Source organism: Amia ocellicauda, chromosome 6, assembly GCF_036373705.1.
Source record: "Amia ocellicauda isolate fAmiCal2 chromosome 6, fAmiCal2.hap1, whole genome shotgun sequence".
NCBI lineage: Eukaryota > Metazoa > Chordata > Actinopteri > Amiiformes > Amiidae > Amia > Amia ocellicauda.
Window position 1 is genome coordinate 16,994,173 of NC_089855.1, and position 24,740 is coordinate 17,018,912.

General features: G+C 38.0%; 1 protein-coding gene across 11 annotated transcripts in view; it reads left to right on the top strand.

Annotated features, from left to right (window-relative positions):
* dmd (dystrophin) overlaps positions 1 to 24,740 on the top strand; it is a 631,463-nt gene that overhangs the window by 551,521 nt on the left and 55,202 nt on the right. For 7 of the 11 annotated variants that reach the window (XM_066706366.1, XM_066706368.1, XM_066706363.1 and 4 more), the window contains 3 exons: positions 2,006 to 2,084; positions 6,056 to 6,116; positions 11,123 to 11,176. In XM_066706366.1, the coding sequence (XP_066562463.1) occupies positions 2,006 to 2,084; positions 6,056 to 6,116; positions 11,123 to 11,176 (194 nt within the window). The remainder of the gene's footprint in view (positions 1 to 2,005; positions 2,085 to 6,055; positions 6,117 to 11,122; positions 11,177 to 24,740) is intronic. The other 4 variants (XM_066706373.1, XM_066706374.1, XM_066706367.1 and 1 more) reach the window with 1 other exon arrangement.

The window sequence follows — 24,740 nt, forward strand, 5'->3', positions numbered from 1 at the left end:
CGGGGTTCCTTTAGAGTGTAGTTTCACATGCTGTCATTGCACTAGAAGATATGCTGGAGTCAATACTGTACTAGACAGCCATGGAGGCAAGGTTAGCTGTTTGGGTCTATTTTGTGAAACAGACTCCCTGATTTACAAGAGCAGACAGTGCTGTATTTGTTGTCCTCATGGTGCTGGGAATTTAGCTCTTTAAGAAGACACTGGTAATAATTCCCAGATTAGACTGTGCACCATTTACTCCATCTGCCACTTTACACATTTAGCCTTGAGCAGGATCTTGGAAAAAAAAAGGCAAGGCTTCCATATAGACAACATAGGAGCGGGAAACAAAATTTCATATATACAAATAATACTAATAACAAAAATCTTCAAAAAACATGCTGCTGGATACAGATCTTTGGGATGGGCACCATCTTAAAAAAATGCAATGATCTTGAATTGCTCTTGCTTTGTAGTTTTAGCAGAAATACACTGTATTTATAATGTAGTCGCTTTGCATCCTTAGCTTCACCAAGAGCAAAGTGGAACAAAATGTTATTGCAGAGTTGACATATAGACAGGTAATACAGGCTGAGAGCAAGAGATGATTCTTAAATGTTTTAGTTTCTCAGAAAAAGAGAAATTGCCTTGAATAGAATGGCTTTTCTCCAGCAGCTAACTGCTACACTGCAACATACTGACAGCATACACAGAGAACAAACTGGAGGCTCTTTTTGACAGCTGACGAGAATATCCCATTGAATTAGACGAGTTGTGCCTGCTCAAGGTCAATATTTCAATGATATGAATTTCAATTAGAGTGCACTTCTTCTTGTTATTGTTTTCTTAGATCAGTCTTATATAAAGCCAATGTACAAAAATATGAGTTTTTGTTTTATTGCATTATAAGGTGGATTTTTTTTTACTTCAAGTAAAAGTATAGCTTATGACTAAAAGCTTAAGGCTAATCAGCTGAAAGTGAATTTAAAAAATACTGGACATAAACAAGCCTGGCCTGAGGACTTCTTAATTGGCCTTTAGACTATGGACTGCAGAAGCTGTTCACTATTTTGAGAGCCTCCCAGTGAGCTGGCAACCACAGGGTTGGGAAGATTTGATCATCACACTTGCTTCATTTCAGGGTAGATTAGACCAGGCAGACATGCTCTCTGTGTTGGTGGAGCTGTCTGTATTAGGTGTATAGAGACACTCTTGAGTTGTCTTTGACCTTTGAGTAACAGCAGGCCATGAAATGTGAACTTGACGTGGCCAGACTGCTGAGAAAAAGGCCTAATTTGATTATTCCAAGAAAATTTTGTTATTATGATTTCTTCTTTTGAATGACGGCCAGCAATGGAGTTTGGTGTTACTGTATTGTAGGAGACTTTGTGTGCCTTCAAAACTGTATATTGTCATGTAAATGATACATGTGTATACGTGGTGCAATTCTACTGTGTGCGTTCAGATGCCTCCCGTGATTCGAACTACTGTCTTGGGCGCCCCTCTGAGGGCTTGATCCATGTAGCCCTAGCAGGGTGACAAATCCACTGTGATATAAGACTGGTTCCCTGACACAGGGGGTTGCAACCATCCTAGTCATATACAGGTGAACATGATTAGAATGTGTGTATGTAAGGGTGCTGGGTGCTACTCCCACTGCAGTGAAGAAATCCTGGAAATCTAAAATCTAGGGTGTGACCATCTGCTCAGAAGTCAAGTATATCTTCTTGGTCATGGTTAAAGCTTTGTATTTTTCTCTAGACCCCAATTTTCATTTGTATTCATTGCAGCTGAACATTTTAGTGTTCCTCTATTGTTCATCTACAGACTGTGTCTTGTCCTTCTATGTTTCTTTGACATGAGAGATGGCTCTATAGAGGCTGCGTGCTTTTATGTGCCACACTCCAGGACATTCCAGGAAGATTGCTCCAGTGAGGCTGTCGTTTTCAGAGACAGATGAGTTTAAATGCCACCTACCCTGTACTTTAACAGCCTCATCCCTCCCTCTCTTTCCCCGTCTTTCCAGGTGTCCATTGAAGAGCGTCTGAAACAGCTGCATGAAGCCCACAGGGACTTTGGCCCAACTTCACAGCACTTCCTCTCCAGTAAGTTACCATAGCAATAACATTATGCCGAACTCCTCCCTCCAGGCGGAATGCAGTCACCAGTCTGGGCAAGTGGCAGGAGATGAGAAGATGTTCTTGCCCTCTTTGTTCTCTCCTTTTTACAATTCCTCTTAGATCAAACACCGTGTGAGAGATTGCATTCTCTGATAAGTCCTACAATGCTGTCTCCACTGGATAAAGGTGTTAATGGTGAACGATATTGGCTTCGCATATCTTATTAAGCCGTGAAAAAGATGTCCGAGCTCAGCATGTTAATCACGTAAAAGTTAAGGCACCGATCATTGTAGAACGTGCAGTCCTGCTCAGTGTCTTAATGGCTAGACCATCAGCCTGCTGCATTCACACCCTCCTCTGGGCTGGCCTGGTTAAATCACGGAAGCAGGAAAATCTCCATTAACAAACAGAACGGATTAAAAGGGCTCTGATGAAAGTGGGGCTAGTTATACAGGTTTCAGAGTTCCCTTATACAATAAAAGTTTTTTTTTTCACATAATAAGTTCTGCAAACTTCTATTTTATTGTACAATTCCAAGTAAGGGTTCACATAACAGAAATCACATAATTACTCTGAATGAAGTTTTAAATACTGAAGGACAGTTTGCATAGAATCAGAAAATAAAAGAGGTAGAGACATCCACATAACCACAACAGCCGTCGTTTCAGTTTTATTTGATATGAACAGGTTTGATCACCAGTTATACGTCTACTTTTCTCATCAGTAGGAAGTTTACTGTCTTTGATTTACTGTGTTGCACTACATTTGAGACCTACAGAGTTTGTTACGAATGCAAAGAAATTGAATACAATTGATCCTTTAGAGTCCTAGGCAAATTTGATGTGAGTTAAGACATACAAAACAAAAAATACTGGAAAATGTGACTGCTTTAGATAGATATCTATGGCAGCAAGCCCACTTATGAATTCCAGCTTGAAAAATAAGGTGAATATAAATACTGCAACATTGATTAATTATGTACAGGTACTTCTATTTTTACCTGAGGTCATTTTGTTGCACAAAGAATGTTTTAAGATATGTATTTATGTAATTTACACTTAGTTGCTCAAATAATTACAGAGTTCTCAGTTCTGTCCAGTAATTACTTAGGTGAACGAGATGCGATATTGGAGGTATTCAGAGGTATCTTATCTTTTAGCGCAAGGACTTGACCTTACTTGGATCACAGAATGAGAATTCATCCTGCCAATATTGTAAAAATATAAGTTCCATTACAAATAAAATTCACAATTGTAAGTAGTTCATCAGGCACCCCAAAATGCCAATTAGGCATAAGTGTGAAAGATAAAGAGGTGAAAGCATTAAGTATTTTATTAAAAGGCAATAACATAAAAAGATAAACAACCTTCCTACTTTTAAAAGGAAGCTCTGAAAGGAGTGAACAAAGAAGGTGATTAATCATCCAGTGAAAAGTCAAGCATGGCAACAGAGGACGCTAGGAAGGGAGTGAGATAATTCAAAAAAGGGGGAGGGGGCTACATGAGAGTGGTGTTGAAAATTGCAAGCAAGGAAAAAAAGACATCTGGAGAGATAAAACAGGGTAAACGAAAGCCTAGCGTCTTTTTATAGGCTGGTTTCAAAATACAAATTCTGTGATAAGCCTGTCGCTGAGTTCTTCCTCTCTCACACACCTCACCACTGTGCAAGGGCTCTCGTGTGGTATCCCATATGTATCTCAATTATTTATTTTGTTGCCATGCACTTGAATATAGGCCCATTGGTAGAAAGCAGGACTCCATTGCCTTGGCTTTGCGGGTAGCAGAAGAGCAGATTAGCGTGACCCCTGCTTTCAATTTGAATTTCCGATTCTCTGTCAGGCAGTTTAAAACTCAGAGAAATCAGTGTTCCTGTCCTAAACATGTTCCTCGACTTGGGTTGTATTTTTAATTATTTCCACACTCTAAATATTCAAAGTTTGTTGATGATTTGCAGATACATGGAGATACGTTCAAAATAAAGAAGAGGGTCTGAAGTTCGGAGGAATCAATACAGAAAGCATAGCAGCTTGAATTGTTCTTTGTGTAATCCAAGCACTATAATTAACTGACATAGAGAGCTGTTGATTTTATGAAATTTTCAAACATTTCAACACATTTGTTTTCCCCTGAATGCGGCCTAATAACTGTGTTGACATCTTGACAGTAAAAACACATTAAACAGCCATAGAAATAAGTATTAAATGGTAACTGCTGTCAGTTATGCTTGGGCAATCTATAACTTCAGAAACTAGTTTATAAAAACAGTTGAACACTGAAAGAAACTGAACCCAGGATTTGTTTTTTTGTTTGTCTCAATTGACCTGTTTGACAAGGACTTAAGTGTTTATGTAGTCCAAGAAAATGGACAATTCCAAATTAAATTAGTAGTAGTAGTAGTAGTAGTAGTAGTAGTAGTAGTAGTAGTAGTAGTAGTAGAATTAGTAGTAGTAGTAATAATAATAATAATATCTAATCTTGGCAAGAGAGTTACCCAAGTCGATATTCCTATTAATTCTGTTCAAAGATGTGTAGAAACAAGGTCAACTGATACCTAATAGAGTAATCTTAAATAGGTATAAATGTGTAAATTCCTCTTACCAGTGTGAGGTTGTTGTTTTTTTCATTCTGAGGTAATATGGTTATCTCCTGCACCTGGCACTGATATTCCATATAACAATTGACTGTGAAGGTCCAACGGTCAAATTTAAACTAAATACAAAATCCTATAATTAATGTATGAAGCACCCCATTTTTTAATATCCCTTGTGATGTTTTCAAAGGTTAAATCCCACAAAGTAATTTTGAATGATTTCTAAACATGCAAATATGTTTTAACCTCCTTTGTCACGGATCTTGATCCCAGGGTTGATTTTAATGCAATGAATTTTTCAAATTCTTTTTCCGTCAGATGTAATTCTAATATGTTGTGTTTTGTATAACTTCCTGGGCTGCTCATTTAATTATTGTTTTAGTCCGTGCATTCATTCCATTCAGATATGGTAGAAGGGATAGAGAAAAAAAATCAAGTTTGTCTATTTAATTTTGCAGTACAATGCTGTTTCATTTCTGTATGTTTACTTGATTGAGAACAATTGTCTGCCGGGGTTTGTATCAGGAAAACACAGGGATATCACTGCTGTGGTGCAACTTTGCAGTGAAGCTGAATACAGATACATTTGCATTATTGCACTCCAGAATATAAAATATGAAGATAAAAGTACAAATAGCAAGAGATACTGCACAGAGAAGCTGACACATATCTCTTATTTAAATGTCAGTTTATTATTGTTGTTGTTGATGATGATGTTTTTGTTGTTGTTCTTAGTGTTGTTGTGTATTGGGTAATTTACATTATGCCTTTCAGAGCTTCCCTACAATACAAACCTTATTTTATTTTAAAATAATAAAAAAGCTGTATAACAATTAGAGTTCGGTCCCTCACTTTGCAGGAGACAGTGACTTTTTTTTATTTTGATTGAGTCTTGGAGGGGAAAACAGTTCAGGAAAATAACACATCTATTCAGTCTGGGAGTTGAGCTACTCTTCCCCCTGTGTGGGTGCTCTCGGCCTGCTAGTGACCCAGTCCACCACGGCAGCGACAGCAGACCACATTTGGGGTATTTGTCTTGATACTATTACTTTGGGGTTGGTGGTGGGGAAACTGGAATGACGGATTCTGTGCTTGTTCAGCTCTTTATCAGGGGATTCAAGTGCAAGTAGACGAAGAGGTTTGCATTTATCTTTTCGCTTGAGCGAGTTTAATTTCTCTCAGATTAGGACAGTATTTTCAGAGCTGCAGGTTAATCCTTCCTAGCTTCGCAGACAGCTGAGCAAACAGACCCCTATCAGACAGCTTGAGTGTAAAGAGAGGGGGAAAAATGTAATTCTAAAGATTAATGTTGTCTTTCCTGTTTGCTTTGAACTTGACCTCCATGTCTGCGGTTTTCTTGTTTACAGCTTCTGTCCAGGGTCCTTGGGAGAGGGCAATATCGCCAAACAAAGTGCCCTACTACATCAAGTGAGTATACTGGGGGCCTACATGTTAAAAAAAGGGTATTTATGTGAGGACAGGCTTGTCCTGTTGGTTAATCATTAGCTCACCCAAGAAATTGGTGTTCAAGCAGCTGAAGATGAGATCCAAAATTTGTAGTCACAGTTCTGTTAACTCCTTGCTGGAATGAGAGTTTTTGGCCTCAGCATTATCTTGGAGAGGGGATTATTGTTTAGCTGCTTACTGTGCTCAGGAAAATGTGTGAGTCTTTCTGATTTTAGTTGCTTCTGAAATCTAACCCACATGTCTCTTAACTAACAGCTAGCTCCTATTATATGCGCGCGTGCGTGTGTGTATGTGTGATTGTGTGAAATGCAGTTGTGTGCTTATCTGACACTGACAATAACATTTGTTATGTGTGAGGACATTTCTGCTGATTGCTCTGATTAGATTAATACCTTAACATGAGCTTTCATTGCCAGTTGCAGAATGCATACTGACTGGCAAGAGTAATTGAAAATGTCCTATTGACAAGTCAAATTGCACACTGTAGCTCTCAGCACATCCTCAAGGTGGAATTGAAAGTGTTCTGTGCTTTGTGGTGTTAAGGTGGCTCTGACATGCACTGATTTATCTACTGAACACAATGAGTTGTACTTGAAATTACAACAACTACAGTTGTTTGTGATAAATGGACTAAAGTAGTGTTTGATACTTTGATCAGGCACTGGAACTATATTGTGGGGTGTGCGTGTGAAACTAATACACACTATTGAGTGCTGTCCCTAGTGTACGGGTGAATTTTTGAGCACAGATTTATGCAGAACTTGAATTTTCAAGGACATATATGCTGGCACAAAAAGTAGTTGTTTACCTTGTTTTATTAGGATTGTGTACCTGCTGGCTAACATGCCTATCTGTAATGAAGCCTCTAACAGGGGTGAAAAGCATGCAAACAGCCTCTTAAGCAATAAATGCAACTGACATGAGATAGAAGGCATTCTTATCACCTAGCCACCATGATATATACCACTGAACTAGTTTAACAGATTCAGACGACAGATTTAAAAAAAAAATAGATTCTAAGCAAACTTATAAGTTTCTGAGTTAAACATGGAATACAGAAACATGAAAAAACAACTTTGCTCACAGCTTTAGGGATTGTGCTGTGAGAAGAATGGCATACACCTTATGCTCTACATCTTGAGTAGCTTTCTTTTGTATTGTATCTGTTGTCCATACACTTTTGGTAATAAAATATATATATTAATATATTTATAGGCAAACATACAGTTTATTAAGCTATGAGGTAGACAGATGTTCATGTATACTTGAATCAAAGAAGGGTGACACTGTGTTCTTTGCCCCCGTAGAGATGACTATGTACTGTACCCACCCTGGCTTGTCTGCACCAGGAAAATTAAGGGATGTTTTTTCACTGCACAGGTTTTCTGCAGTGCATGGTGTAGAATAACTGATGTGTCTACAAGCATCCCTGTGGTATAGAAAGACTGCATTTATTTAAACAGCAATTTCTTGCTACATTTGGTTAGGCAGGGACAGTGGATTAGGGTTGCTGTCTTGCGTGCAGCTACAGTACATACTTGACTGGTATAAACCCCCCTCTCATTGCTGGCATCAGAGCATCAAATCCTGGAGGAGCTTTTTTATTTTTATTTTCTTTTATTACCAATAACATTTCTCATGCTACATGGATTAGATGCCCTGGTATGGTTAATTATGTAGGTTGCCTCATTAGAGTCTCTGATTAATATTAATCTGCGTTTTCACAAAACATGCAGTGGTGGAAATGCCTACATTAGAGTAAAACATTCTTACCATTATTCAAGCCAAGATGACACTGACACTGTTTTTTTATTACAGATATTTCAGTATATGAAGTTCAGTATGTGAACATTATTGTTACCACTACAGGTGAACACTGGTCCTGGGTAAACCTTCAGAAAGAATTGTTGAAAGTGTTTTGTTTCAGATTTCACACTGCCTTTGAGAGAGAGACATGGTTTTCTTATTATAAATAAGCAATTTACAAGATCTTAGCTATGCATTTATCAATTTTAAATAACAGCTTGTAAGGCTTGCTTTCTAGTTTTAATTGATGAAGGTACAGAGACAGGTGGACAGAGACATGGTGAGAGTGCAGGAAATATTTAATTCCTGTATTTCATATTTTGCTATTAACAGCGTCTTGTTCAGTGAGATAAATTATGTTCTCCATTGGTATGGGGGTTGCATTTTTCTTATTGAAAGCATTTGATTCCAATTTCATCTAGTCACCAGAGTCCCTACCCACTGAGCTGCCAGAAATGGCACTTTGTCTCTGTCCAGCTGCTGAGCATGAGGAGGGGGTGATAGTGAGGCACTCGCACAAAAAGGGTTTGGCCAGTTGCAGCTGTCTCTGGCTGCTCTTACTCGTGCACACAACGGAGCGGTAAATCAATCCAAGTCAAAGTTCTATTCCAAAGCATTTCCAAAGCCAGTGTTGCCCTTCTCTATATTCCCAGTCATGGTTAGGAGACAATCCTGCTCAGGAGCAGAACTGGGCAGCCTCACGATTGCTCACCTGATTCGCCAAGGGCTTGGCTGCCATAATGAGGTCATCTGTAATGATCTCTCGTTCTTATTTTACTGCTGAGCATAGTGTACCATTTACCAATCATCTACTCTCTGTTTTAGTAAGTAGAAAACAATTCCTTCTTTGAATACTTGTGAGAACCGGTATTATTATAACAGTGTGGAGCTTCGGAGTTGAGTGTGAAAACAAAAGATTTTAGTGCGTCTAAAGTATAGAGTTCTCCTTCCTTCCAAACATAAGAAATCCATATTTAGGAAAACATAGACAAAGAAAAAATGCAAATGCATGTTATATTCAGTGTGCTATAGAAGCTGTATTGAAAATATGAAGGATCTTAGTTTGTACTAGCTCCCAACATTTTTAGCTCTCTGATGCACATGACACTAAATCGTGAAGTAGATATTATGTGTGGGTAGTTCAACTAAATAAATATTGCAAAATAAAATAAAAAACAACTGTTCCTTTCAACACTAAATATGTTGTTGATCTTTCTTCTTTCTTAAACTCCCTCTCCCCCCTCCCCCACCTGTATTTTTATGCCTATCAATTCTATGCATCAGGCCTGACTGATTCCTTCTGATTCAGGTGCCTCTGTTGTATATATAATCAGGGAAGGTTCCTTCATCCATCACCTTATGCCTTGTGTTGATTTTAACCACACATCTCTTTTCATTGTGGTGCATATGCTCAGGTGCTTTCCAAACACATGGTCTCCCCAAATGCAGATGGAGATCCAGCTATGAGTGCCTACTATAAGGCCGATTGAGACCCTGTAGAAGAAGGGGTGATTTGCACAGCAGCACTGGAACTCTTGAAGTGTTTTATTTGTAATCATGGCTGAGACAAGAGCCATATTTTGAGCCTTTCAATGCTCCACAGCACATAAAACCAATTAAGGTTATAATGTACACCCAAGAAGTGACTTCGTGCAGGGGATTAGGCAATTTAATCATAGGCAATTTGCATAACGTCAGGCAGTCATCAAAGAAAGATGTTTCCTTGCTGAGATGGTGGAAGAGTTCGGTGCCAGCTTGATCAAAACCTCTGTCGCTCACCCTAATCTTGGAAAATGAATTCTAAACAGCACACTTATCCATGTAACCTTAAGTTCTCACCTCACACACACAGAAACAGATATTTCTGTGTATTAGAATTGATTGTGAATGTGAATTAAAAAACATAAAGCAAAACTTTTTAACATGGGTTAAATCTAAAATTAAGTATTTTAACCCAGTATATAAACTAGCTGTTAATAAAGTACAGGAAAGTGTCTTGTTCAGTTGTAGCACTTTTCTATGATAACTTTGACTGTAATGCTCTTTAGTTTTTCTCAATATGGGTTGTTGGGGGGGGGGGGTGCATTTTTGCATTTTTGCTTTTAATTTACACTTCGATTAGCACTTTGCTGATGAAAAGGGCATACTGGTGTTTAATTTAGATGAAAAGGAATTTAATAAGCATCAAAACTATTGACTTTCTGCAAGGTCATTCCATGCTAGGATGATTCAATAAAATGAGACATTTTGACCTCTACTAACATAATGTGAACTCTCTCATTGTGGCAGGTTTGCTTGGTTTCTCGGTGGCTCTCAGGGAGTTTAATTCCATGTCCATCCAAGCTCATATACAATCCACAGAGGTCCAGTAACCCTTATAAAAACAAACCAGGACACTGTTATCCAATCCCATACTAAACCAGCTTTTACTAGCTGATGAAGTCATGTGTACTGTGAGGTTTTGAAAATGCCCTGGGATATATATGTACTCTCTTTCTATATTACATTCTTTTGTGGGGACTTTAAGGACAAGTAAGTGTTAGTAAGCCCTCTTTTACATTGTGATCTTTGGGTAAAGGGGAGCTTGTATAGTTACTGAACATACAGTGCCCGGTTTAATGAAGTTCAGCTTTGGCAATGGTTCTTGAATTTCAGAGCTAAGTAAGTTTAATTTGACCATACATATTTTAAATATTCTTATTTATTTCTTATTATCCCACAATGAGTTAGAATCAAAATATTTAATTGCTAATATTATTTTTTATTATTTATTTATTCATTCATTCATTCAATAATTCAATCGTAAGATGTTTTGTGCTGATACAGTCTGTTGGTATGGGTTTGCATCATGATTCTTGGGTGTGGATATATTATACACCTATCTGCAGTGAGGTAGGACTTGAGAGGAGCGGTTTGTTTTGGGACATTTTCTAGGGCATGTCCTTGTAAGCATGTGTGTGCAGTGTGAACTAACTCTAATGTACAAGTCTGGCTTTCTGGGTTTAACATCCCTGTGTGAGGAGAAAACAACCCTGTCCGTGGTATGTGTTGCTGCTCTCATCGCAACCAACATATGATGCAGGACTGAACTGCATGTATGGAGAAGAGTCCAACTGAAAACTGTTTCGTGTGTTAAAAAAATCTTCCATTTCTGTGTGCAGAAAAGAAAATGAGAAAAGGCCTCTGCCACAACCAAGACCGGAAGAAATTCAAAGGTAGGGGAAGCAGCTGATGTAACTCCACAAATAAAGGATATGTCATACAGCACAGTTCATATTCTAAAGAACTTTTATGTAAAGGAGAAGCCAAGGCCTTTGAAACTGGAAAATATTTTTTTGTTTTTGTTTGTTTGTTTTTGTGCAGTGTGTTTCTTATAATATGCTTTATGTATATAGCATAGCATAAGAAACACACTAAAGCTGACACAGTGAAACATACATATTTTTGCTGTGTTAGTTCATCATCTTTCAATATCAGTATATTATAATTACATAACATTACATTTCAGTTCAGTGAACATACATAGGGCTAGTCCATATCAAAACTTTGACCTACCCATGAATTGCAAAGTATAAACTTCATTTTTTATCAAAAGTATTTTTCTGATGAAATGTATGTAATTTGTGATTCGCCAATTTAACATTATTCACATGAGGTGATGTATAACACTGTTATAGGAGCCTTTCAATTCCCTGCCTTAAATGAATAATATGATGGCAGTATTGGACAGCAGCAGCAATGATTAGACCACACTGCCATTGCCTGCTTTCAGCTATATGAAGACACGTTTAAGAAAAACACAGGAAATCCTTGAGTCTAGATATTACTCCAACAGAAGCAAACAAAGAAGCAAAAGAAAAAAACACATCCTGCAAGCCAACGATTGCTTTGCCAACTAATTAATTATGCCATTGAAGTCATTTTTAGCAATTCAAGAGGATGTCAGCTTCTTTTTTGGATGGCACCATTTAATATTTATAGGCAGACATCAATGTAGGCTAGTTTCTGTTTATCTAATTTCCAGCATGTGCAGTATATTGGAGGCTATGACAGTCACTTTTTTCTATTCCTTTTGACTAATTTAGATACCATGCTAATTATTGGTTGCACAAAATGTTTTCTTGAGAAAATGCAAAATTATCACGTAAGTTTTGAGCATACCCACAGACTTATCATTTTATATTTTTATTTGTTTCTGGGTCTGTTCATTTGTTTATGGAGCATGACATGAATTAGTCAGGGAGGAGCTGATAACTATTCATAAAATAGAGAAACATAGAGTTTCTAGGGAAAAAGCAAACAAAATAATAACAGCTGACCATTAGATGACATTTTCCTTATGGGAAGCCTGTGCAATATGTTGTATGTCAGGGGCAGGACAGTAATACAAATTTTGATCCTGGACAGTAATATTCCAAAACAAATGTAGTGTTTCATTTCTATCTGTCTCTGCGATGGAGTGAAAATCTGATTTAACCATATTTGCATTTATCAGTTTAATACAGTATATTAGTTATATCATCATTGAATATAAAACATCCAAAATAAAATAGAGAATTTTGTGACTTAAACAGAAGCAGAAACATTTATATAAGAAATTATTCAAAGACTTAAAATTATTAAATTGCTTCTGTCAGTGATTGTGGTAAATTGGTTTTAAGGAGCGTTGCAGACCCTTGAGTCAGCCTCATGGGTTAAGTTTAATGAGCATTACATCAACAGCAAAGCCTCTACAGTGAAGGCCATCAATTAAAGAATACTGCACTATTCCAGACACACAAAACCACACCGGTGATGGGCATGTTTTCAAGGTGCTTCTTACCAACAACACAGACATGAGCAATTTCATCATTTCAGGCGTGACATAAATATAATAATATAATTTTTAAATAAAGCCATCTTTCCACATCTGTCATTCTCAGCCTGTGACCAAAATGAAAAGCAAAGTTTATACTTGCGTTGTAATTGTTCAGGGATTGTCAGCTGGGCTTACCATGTGAAGGTGCCCCCTCTGAACAGGCCTCTGCAAGCCTGGGTGGAAAGTGTTCAGGCCGAGTCCCATATCTACTGAATAATACACATTGCTTCAAAGACAAATCTGGCCAGACAGACTTATTGGAGTGAAACCATCTACCTCTAGGCATTCCTGCATATGTGTTGGCTGCACAAAACGTAAGGTTAAATATTAACTGGGCATTGCAAATTGTTACATTATTTCATTTCACCACATAAATACATGACTAATATATTTATGCTTTGACTATGATGCATATTAGAGGTTTACACACAAACTCCAATTAGGTATTATACTCTTGTTTTCTGCACTTGTTTCTACAATATAATTAAATCATGCTATATACTTGCTAAAAGACACTGACCATTTGGTTCTTGAAAGCTGCAAATTAGTGTGTTTCCTCTAAATGTAACAGTATAAATGACTGTATACTGTAGTAGTAATAATGTGTATTTAAATGCAGTATGCAGTACACTTGTTTACATCAGCCACAGTACTGGTAGAGAAGCCAAGAGTGGTTATACAGTCATTACACAGTGCAGACCACGAAAGAGATGCAGAGGTATTGTCCCTTTTTGAAGAATACTCACGCTCTCCAAGACATGCTAGCTGAAAAATGTATCTTGGGCAAACGCTCCATTGGGATGGATAAGCCTGTGAAGTTGCCTGATCTGAACCTCAATAAACATGTCTGGGATGCTCTTGGAAGGTGTTTTGTATCTGGGCAGCTACTCCTTGAAACCATTCCACATCTGGTTGCTTCCCTGTTGGAGAAGAACAGAAGGATCTCATATGATGTTATCCACTCTTGCCTTTGTTGGATCTGTGTTGGAGCTTGAGGTGACCACACACCATATTTGAAACTATTCTAATATTACTGCTGGTCTGGAAAATCAATTTTGTTCTTTGTGATGGGGTTGGGTCATTTTACCTTTTCGTAGAACACTTATTCCTGCACCCTTGTCATCCCTGCAAATTTTTGTATGTGGGTGTTTAGGAAAAGAGGAAGATTTAAATTAAGGCGTTAATTTCTAGTTAAACTGTAGCTATGCTTTGACTACAGATTATGTCCAAGTGTTGAAAACACAATAGTTGTTTTTGATTTTTGTTTTTAAACATGTAATAAGTAATAAGGTGCAGTATGCAAATTGAGACATGCATTCTGAAACATAAAAACTCACCATGGAGCACATTTACAAAACTACACAATTAAAAGAAAATTGATTTTCTCCAGCATAAATGATTCATGAAGAGTCTTGTAATCTGTATTATTCTGGGAGGGGGCCGGGGAGGGTCTTATTTTCAATCAGTTTTACCTCTGTAGCCCTCAGACATTGCAATGTTACCCTTTGACTGGGCAGGCACTGATAATAGGTTTGTAAAGCACATTTGATATTATCAGTTGTCACTTAAATTCATGAGAAAGCTGTTAACAAAGATCCCCAGTTATTTCTTTCATTGCCAATCTATGTGGTATTTAAGTACCATTCAGTGTGGCATTGATAATACGAAAAGTAGCTTAGGATATTTTAGAAATACAGAAATTCTCTATGCTTTTCAGTGAAGGCTGACTGATGTTTGTGGCTTAACATTTGTATTTGCTTTACTTCTTATACACCAATAATCCATAACATTATGACCACCTGCCTAATATTGTGTAGGTCCCCCTTTTGCCACCAAAACAGCCCTGACCCGTCGAGGCATGGACTCCACTAGACCTCTGAAGGTGTGCTGTGGTATCTGGCACCAACATGTTAGCAGCAGATCCTTTAAGTCCTGTAAGTTGTGAGGTGGGGCCTCCATGGATTGGACTTGTTTGTCCAGCACATCCCACAGATGCTCGATTGGATTGAGATCTGGGGAATTTGGAGGCCAAGTCAACACCTTGAACTCGTGATTCATCAGACCAGGCCACCTTCTTCCATTGCTACGTGGTCCAGTTCTGATGCTCACGTGCCCATTGTAGGCACTTTTGGCAGTGGACAGGGGTCAGCATGGGCACCCTGACTGGTCTGTGGCTACGCAGCCCCATACGCAACAAACTGCAATGCGCTGTGTGTTCTGACACCTTTCTATCAGAACCAGCATTAACTTTTCAGCAATTTGAGCTACAGTAGCTCATGTGTTGGATTGGACCACACGGGCCAGCCTTCGCTCCCCATGTGCATCAATGAGTCTTGGCCGCCCATGACCCTGTCGCCAATTCACCGCTTTTCCTTCCTTGGACCACTTTTGATAGGTACTGACCACTGCAGACCGGGAACACCCAACAAGAGCTGCAGTTTTGGAGATGCTCTGACCCAGTCGTCTAGCCATCACAATGTGGCCCTTGTCAAAGTCGCTCAGATCCTTACGCTTGCCCATTTTTCCTGCTTCTAACACATCAACTTTGAGGACAAAATGTTCACTTGCTGCCTAATATATCCCACCCATTGACAGGTGCCATGATAACGAGATTATCAGTGTTATTCACTTCACCTGTCAGTGGTCATAATGTTATGGCTGATATATACGGTGTATATTACTTTCTCTGTGAGTTGACTAAATATTCTGTATTTGACCATACATAATCACACGAGGTTAATGAGGACATTTAATCTACTTACAGTTAACAGTTAAGACCTGTTACAGTTTAATTTTTGATAAAAAAAAAAAAACATTATTCAAAGTTACAAGAAGGGTTCCACAGGAGCTCAGAAAATCAAGACTTTTACCAACCTAACACTGCAAAAAATTCAAGCTACTTGTCTAATGAACTGAAAGGTTCCATCAGGTGACATATGAGGAAAATGTACTAGGTTTGCATACAGTTACACTTAACATGTTGTGTTTCCACTTAATAATTGCAATCCATATTTGTGCCAAATAAAAATAAGTTTCATAGATAACATAATAAATGAAAAGTAATAAAGTAAAATAAAGCATACATATTTAACTAACACAACTAATAATTTGAATGTTACTGTAGAGATGGTATATACATTCCTCCATATATTAGACCAAAACAATCATTCATAAACATTTAAAAAAATCCAACTTAAGGAACATTTAATATCTTCTCCCATCAGAAACCTTTTGGTAACACGTTATCTGTATCTGTGAGTTGATAATATTCAGCTTATATGTTTGTGTTTTTGAAGGCTGGTGAACAAAACATGTAGTGCTGAACATTTAAATCAAGAATGCATGTCTGGTTACACTGGAATGTGTCCCACTATGGGCTGATAAGGTGGACCATGCCTGCCATTCATCCTTCAATCCCTGGCCTCTTGTACCTCCAAAGGCAATTAATTAACACAGATCAACTCAAAGAGTTTTACAGGTAATCATAAGAACTTAGCGAGAGACCCACAAACTTGCATCGCATCCTAATTCGAACAGGCCTTAAGGAGGGCAAGGTTTGAAAGAGCAATGAATTAAGCAATCTTAACATCTACAGCAACCTCATCAGAAATTTAGTTTTTTTGCAGACAAAAGCCAGAAAACACTGAGCTCAGAAACAATGCACAGTTCTCACAATTCTGCCTTAGCTGAGGGCTTAATTAACTCTGTGTAATGGTGAAGAAAATGATAAATCAAACATCAAATTGACGTGTTTATGGTCCACCAAACAATTAGAGACATAACAGTGTTATTTTGAAAGTGTGCACACTAAACTTTAATTGGGATCTCGTAAATCAAGACTTTTATGGCACCATTGTTCACAAGCTACCAAGGGTTGCATCTTTATAAAAATGAAATATTTCACATACTTTATGGAAGAACACTTCTTTATTGTTTAAGTGCTGTCCTTCATTGCAGTTTTTATTGCTCTTCACATTTTACCATCCACAATGTTTTTTTCCTCTTTTCTAATAACAAAACTGATAGTTAACTTAATACTATATAAATAGTAATTGCAATGTTTTTGCATAAACATGTAATATAAATGCAGTCTGTTTAATTGAAAGTGGTGCAGAAAAGGCTTCATCACATTCAGACGGCTGGTTACTTTAGCATTAGTGCAGGGTCTCCTAATATTTCTATTGCTCATTAAACAAAGAGATGTTTTACTAAGGAAAAAAACAGAAGCATGCTTTTATTATTACAAATCACATTAATTTTTATGAGTAATATAATATGGTAAAACATTTGTATATCAATGCAGGTAGTTTAAGACTACACTAGATGCAGATGATACACGTGGGTTTTTTTTTTATCATACATTGTCCTTTACATATGGGATGCTAAAGATCCATGAATCTGAAACCTTGACATAAATGAACTATTAGACTATTAATTAAATCATTAGGAACAGACAGAATATGAACATAGACCTATCTAATGCAGTAATATTTAGTACTTGTTTGTAGTCCATTTTAAACATCAGGCAATCTCTTACCTGTATTTACTTTAATATTTCTAAAAATATAATATTAAAAATATTAAGTTAATATTTTCATATCTGCATGGAGTTAGGGAAAGTTTAAGCTTTTTGTTTGTTTTATAACTGGGCTTCTGTTGTATTTTGGACATTTAACGACCAATAACTCAAACTGTATAAGGCAGTAGGAAACATATTATATCTTGCATTATTGCATCTAACACTGTCAGGTGGACAGTTAAAGGTCAGATTTTTATTAGGTGAGAGTTTTCTTGTTTTAGTTTTCAAAGCTAAGGTTTGCTAAGGCCTAGATTTCACAAGTTTATGAATTTTTTTCCAGTTTCTCATGAATTTCCATCAAAATGACATTTACCTTTGTTGTAATTACATTTGAACATACTCCTGCGTTATTCGCCTCAGTGCTTCAAGAGCCATATTAAGGCTTAAGAAAGAAAAACAGTGTAAAAGCTGAAGGTAGCCATAATTCAAGAGAGCTTGTTGGGAGTGTGCTTGGCACTGTATTGCTTTCTGGTGTCATAAGGTTTATGTGTCTTGACAGATGAAGGAAAATTCCAAGTAGATCTTTCATGCTGATAGGATCTGACTGGTTGATGAACAGTACTGCTGCTCACCTACTACTGCTGTAGTAAGAATGTTAGACTTAGTACTGTCATGTTACTACTAATAGGAGCAATTATGGAACACATTGACAAAGACATCTGTCAAATTATCATCTTAAATGTAAATTAATTGGTTTACCACATATTTTACCAAACATCTTGTTTTGCAAGGTTTTTGTCTCACTGAACTACAGTCAACACTGCTTCAAGATTATTTTTTTTTCAATTATACCAAAGTCTAGTCTTCTGTGGTTCAAGTAGATTGTGCATGTATATATAGCAGATAGGGAAGCATAAATATGTTTACAACTTTGCTCAGAATCCTAAACCAGGTGGAAGAGGTATAGTGTCTTTTGGGAGTTATTGCCTCTTCATAGGATGGTCAAAGGTATTGTATGCACTATTTCAGAGCTGACAGCAGAGATAACCCTTATCTGGGGTGTCCAGAACTGTCACGAGTTTAGTGAAATGCTGAGACTGGAATGGGGGGCACGAATTGAAAAATGATAGAAATCCATTTAAATCTAGCTTTCCAGCATCAGTACTTATACCACCCTGTTCACTGCACGTTCTAAAGAATTACAAAGTTAAACAAGACAAAATGTTAGATTAAATTAGACTTACTGGATCAATTTCTATTTCCCACCTTCCCCCAGATTAGGACCTCAAATTATTAATCATGTTTCTCATGAAGAAGTCAGTGGAAGTATGAACATAGATTATCGGTCACAGTGACTGCTAAAAATGTGCCTTAATTCAACTTCTTTAACGCTTTTTTAAACAGGCGATATGGGGCCGTGCAGAAGGACATACATGCTCCCTGGGCTACACTTTGAGCACCACTGAATTGCAGCTAAGCATTCTTCATGGCACAGAGTCAAAGTTTAAATTCCCAAAGCATGCTATTCACTGCAGTTAATTATTGATGCTTACAATATATAATGAGCACAAGAAATCATTAGCCAGAAACACTGCGGGAACGCTGGCAGAAAATATTCACTGTTTAAATATGTCCATGTCCTATTCTCATTCTAGAACCTATAACAAGTGGAGGGAAAAGAAATGGGGAGAAAAAGTGTCTTTACTTTTTCAGTCAGAACATTCAAGCACAGCACCAATAACGCCTGTGTAAGGAGAGGCTGCTCTTGTGAAGGGTTCTCTGGTCATGACAGAGTTAATGTTTAACTGCAACCAAGGTTGTTAGGGGGTGGGCGGAGTGACAAAGGTTATGTAGACCTGAGGGCCTCAGACAAATTGCAGTAATTGCTGCATTCACCTGCTAAGAGTCTGACTGAAAAACACAACTTGGCTTTACTGAAAATAAGAGAACTTGGAAGACAACAGAATGAGTATTTGTTTTTCACAAATGTAGTAAAAAAAAAAAACTGTGTTGTTTGGTAGATAGCCAAGTATTGTACACTTGCCCACTTGAACTGTCTGACAGGGGCTATAAGGTGGCCAGGTTTTCAACTGAGGCAAAGATTTCTGAAGTTGAACATTATTTTCAGTCCTTATTTCTGTTATTATTGTTATACTTATTTATCACAAGGGCTCATGAGGTGTGAATTGACAATACATATGTATTTTATTGGATTTTTCATACAGACAGTAAAGTGCAGTACATTTTATTAGCTTGAAAAGCAGGAAGAGTGTTGATAAAAATCTGCAACTCTAAACAGCAGAGATTAACAGGCTTTATATCTATAAGAAACAACATGATTAGCCCAGTATTATATATAACACTGGAATTGCATTCCCAGCTGTTTGATGAGTGTGGTGTATGATTCAATGGCAAAAGATGACAATTCATTTTGTATTTCTCAAATGTTATGTTTATGACCCTATCAGAATTTGTTTGCAACACTTCCTATCAGGGAAATGTCGTTGTAATCTACATTAAAAACATATGCTGTGAAAAAAGTAGCACATTGTCTAGTTTCCAGTCCCCTCAGATCCCAATGTATGGCATTCATATGACATCTCTGTTTCTCCCAATGCAGGCAGGTACACATTCTTGTCTATAATCCAGTCCTATACTATTTTACTATCAAAGTGATTACACATACATCTTCTAAGTCAACAGTCCTGGAGGGGGACTGTGTTTGTAAAGTTACATTTTTCATCTCATTCCCAGTGATTTGTGGGAAAACGGCATTAGATGAGAAGTAAGCAGTTTTAAAAACATTACAACTTTTCTCTCATCTCTGAGCTACTTATTCTTAATGTCCATTGGGTGTTTACATCCATCTGTACTAAAATCATAGAACATAATGTGTCAGCTGCTCTGAAGAAGCTGATGATATTGCCAGATCCAATAATTGCACAAGTTGTCAACTTCTCAAAGCTTCAATAATGCATATGCTTATTTTCTCTTTTTTAATTTAGGTGTGCAGCATCTGCTTTCCTCTCAAGGGTTCTTTACGAGTTTAAAAATATACCTGACTTAGAAATGCTGTTTTGAAATATAATTGAATTATTGCAGCTTGCCTAGTAGGAACATAATTTTGTGCTTAGTTTTCATGTGAGTTACATTTCATTTTTCCATTTCATTAAACTAATTTGAATTAACAGAACTGAATTTATTTTGTACCCAGGGCAACATAATATACTATTAGAAGAAAAAATTGGAACAAGCTGCATGAATTGCAACAATGTCTCTCATAAATATAACTAAGTGAAATGCTTGGCTGTTATATTTATTGATGGATCTTCCTCCAAAAAGACTCAAAAAAAATAAGTTGTAATATTTATTTAGTAATTTACAGACACCCAGACCCAGGCCATATTACAGTTTTCACAAGAAACATTTTTAAAACGTGCAGTAAATAGTCAGTAAAACGTAATTTTGGATTCGTTCAAAAAATATGAATACACGCATAGTGTGTGTTTTTGAAAAATAAACTTGATTTTGTGCCTTTTTGTTTATTTTAAGCAACCTGATATCATTTCAAACAAAAGGCAACATGTAACAAGGCCTCTACTGCAAGTGTATTTTGCTAAAGGAAAAGTGAAATGTATGAGGTAAGGATTTACTCAACTAAATTAAAAAATGAATTTAAAATATAATTAACCAAATTTAACTTTTCGATTGTTCCACAGCAAACACAGTATACATGGTTACACTTCTCCTGTCGATTCACTGCTGCTGTAAATACAAGTGTAATTACTGTAAAAGACATTAAGTGATAATCATGTATATGGTTAGTCTGCACAATATTCATATTGAATTTGTTAGTATAAAATATGTTGTTAAAACACATTGTTAAATAGACCTAAGCTTTGTTCAATTCCAATTTAGCCACTGTGTTTTGTTTGATCAAAACCCTTAGCCTGACTTGCTTGACTAAGTGATTCCATCATTGGGCTTAATTAGACATTAGGCTTAAGTGAACAATGGAGATACCAGGCAAGGTCCTTTTGTGTTATGCAATTTGTAAGAGAATATGCTTATTTTTCTGTGGCTTGGTCATAAATGCGTGAGTTTCAAAAATAGCATTCGTTTTTCAGACGCTCTTATAAGCAGACACCTCAAGGAAAAACGAGCAATGCTTTGGCAGAGACTCACTGCTAAAAACTATTCAACAAGGTTCACCCGAAGAGCGTTGGCTTTGTGAGGACGAAATCACGGGTTGATGCGTTTAGATTAGACCATGAAACTGGACCTCTGTCGATTAAGATTGTGTTAAACAGTCCACACAAACATGACCTGAAAATAACACAAGTTAAGCTGAGGACGAGTAAGAGAAGGCACGGTTATGGTTATGATAATAACAACAGTGACGCCGGTGATGCATGCATGCACACACCTAGGTGTAAAGCCGATGTCACTTCAAGCAGAGGGTTTACCGGTCCACCTTAAATCCCGGTGCGACGTGCCAGCTCTCCTCTGTATAAATGCCTGAATATTGTCATTTTTGAGTCAACTCGAGTGCTGTGCTTGACTGCGCTGGGGGAAGGGTGCCGCTGTGGCTCCGCCTCGTCTGGCCGGCTCTCCCTGTGAGCGTCGGCTCCGGCTCGCTGTGCCAGTCCTGTGTCAGTGCTCGGCTCGGCTCGGCTCGGCTCGGCTCGGCTCGGCTCGGCTGCGGTGGGGAGGTCGGGGCTGCTTGTGAAACAGGTAACATAAGGATTACCCGACGACTGCAGCCATGAGGGAGCAACTCACAAAGTAAGTTATTGCGGACCCTGGGGTTGCAGCGGGGTTTAACTTCTCGGGGGGAGCGTGGTGGAGGCGACGGCAGATGTTTCTCCGGGGATCCGCAGCAGGTGTCCATTGCTGTGACCCGATTGTTTCAAACTCCTCGACGCTGGTGTGAGAAGTGTTGTCACCCTGTGCCGGAGATAGACGTGTCCGTAGCCGGTTGTAGTGGGTTTGGTGTGTGTGTGTGTGTTGCATTGACCCCCAACGCTTTCAGATGAGGCGTGTTTCCCTATACCTATACCTATATATATAGCGGTATGCGGTATTTCATAAAATAAATACCGTGAGTGCCTGGGAACCGTGGGGGTCATTCGTTTCGATCGAAGACATGCCCAATTTATATTCCTCAATCGCATCCCACAAACCAAATCAAATGCGAGATTATAAGTTGGTGTCGCGTATCTAGTTTTCAGACCGGGTGCCCATTGTGGGCTCACGTCGTCTGTTAAGCCACACGTCGCAAAACTTGGGGAAACCCAGAGAAAAAAGCGTCAAAAATGAGCTTTCGTGCAACGCGGAGCCGAGGAGAAGGACCTGCGCTCTGTGGCAATCTTTGAACGGTCGCTCGGTGTGCTTTGAGCACCGCGGGATCCTGACGTGCGCTTCGTGCTGCTGCTGGTCGCTCTTGGATATACAGTCTTATAGAAGTGCTCTGGTCTTGATGTGATACAGTGTTTCGGATGTCACTATGATTACTCCGTTCGCTGACGATGTGAAACTAAGTTACAGTGTCCTTAAATCACAGTGGGAAGTCAAACGTGTAACGTGTTCACACAGTGCAGCACAAGCGTGCAATTTTGCATGAGAAAGCCTTGGGTTTTTGTCAACCAAATACCCATAGATCCGTAATCTTGTATGGGTGACGATTTGGGCTCAAACACAAGCCCCCAATCCGGCCATAGATCAGGAGGCTGTGGACTCTAAGGATAATGGATAGAGCTTTCCTTATCTAAATCGAAAGGAAAACACGATTTGCTGAATAGTTTAACAGTTGTATGTTATATTACGTGTATATTACTGCAGGTCTTTGACTATGTGGGTCCCCAGTGAGGTGAACTGGCAGCAGTGGGATATGTCCCCTCAGACCGCAAGGCACGATGCGCTGGGAAGCCCTTGTGTCTTCTCTACCCGACACTGTAACTTGATGCCTGATTTGTGCTGCAGTACAATCCGTGCAACTCCGTTATCTCCACGACTCTTTGCATGTCATTATTTGAACTATGTTTTAAAACTTTACCCTGAGGACGTTACGTGTTCTGGAGATGAATAACTTAAAATCATTAGCGTTGCCTGCAGTAGTGTTTTAAATCGGATCGCTCCACACTGAAACACCACCAGGTTTTGTTTTGTGCACAACACAACAGTAGTACACTACAGCCATGCAGTCATAACCTTAGAGCACTGGAAATGACAATGCCACAATGCACTGGCTTGTTGTTTAACGTAGAGGACACAGTTTACCAACCTTTTCTTGTTTTTAGGTCAAATTTAAGTTAAGCAGCTTTACTAGCAACTGGTAAGTTTAATGATCTTGAGGATAATGCATGCATTTATCAGACATACTTACCTTTCTTTGTATACTGTATGTAATGCACAAAATGTAACCCTGGAAATACCTTCATTCTCTTTTTAACCTGGTGTCTGATATAAGTGAGCAGCAATATTTTACATTTGGACTTTTTTACACATTCATGATCAGTAAACATTAAAGCTGCCCTTATACCTACACATCATTGTAATGTTACATTTTATATTCTTTGTCTCAACAGTGGAGTCAATTCTATTGCATTCTATTACAGAAAGAGTGGTAAGACACACTACAGAACATATCCCTAAAGCCAAACTGTGTTTAATGCTTAAGTTACTATATTTTAAGATCATACTTTTATTTATATTTTATGAAAGCACGATTACTCTGATGACACAACCAAGTGACTATTGTGTTAATGAAGGCTACCCATTCTTTCCATGCTGTAGAAACATAAAATAAAACATAACTTTTTCTGCATTTGAAAAACATTCACACTGATTTTATTTTCAGAGTGCGTCTAAGTGTGTTTTCCTTACACAACCTTGTGTGGTCTAGAAATAGAAGCCTCCAACAATAAGTTGAAAGAAAACGACAGTGTACTGTTGAATATATGAAACCTAACAACCTGAATAATCTGATCTACCTAAGACATGTGCAATGATGAGTGCACTATTTATGCATACAGCTCCAGACTTGGCTAGCTTTCGGTCAACAACTAGCAAAAATCCTTTGCTTTTTCTTGCTGTATTTCCACTGGTTGGCCCAAAACTTGAATCACGTGCAGCCTAAGCACATAGGCCTAATCCCTAATTTGAAATATGTGCCAAGTGGTTACATTAATAGCCCTTGTTAACACAGCCATTTCATTACATTACCTTAAAACCATAGTATGCATAGTTCTTCCAGAATGTGAAAACCCTTTGTTTGACAAAACCCTTAGGCCTATATCCTGGAGCAAGCCAGCCTATACACTTTGTATGGATTTTCTATTTCCTTTTTATAGTTTTTGCTGATCTGCTTTCATGCCTTTTAAAACATTTTGAATTTTTCTAA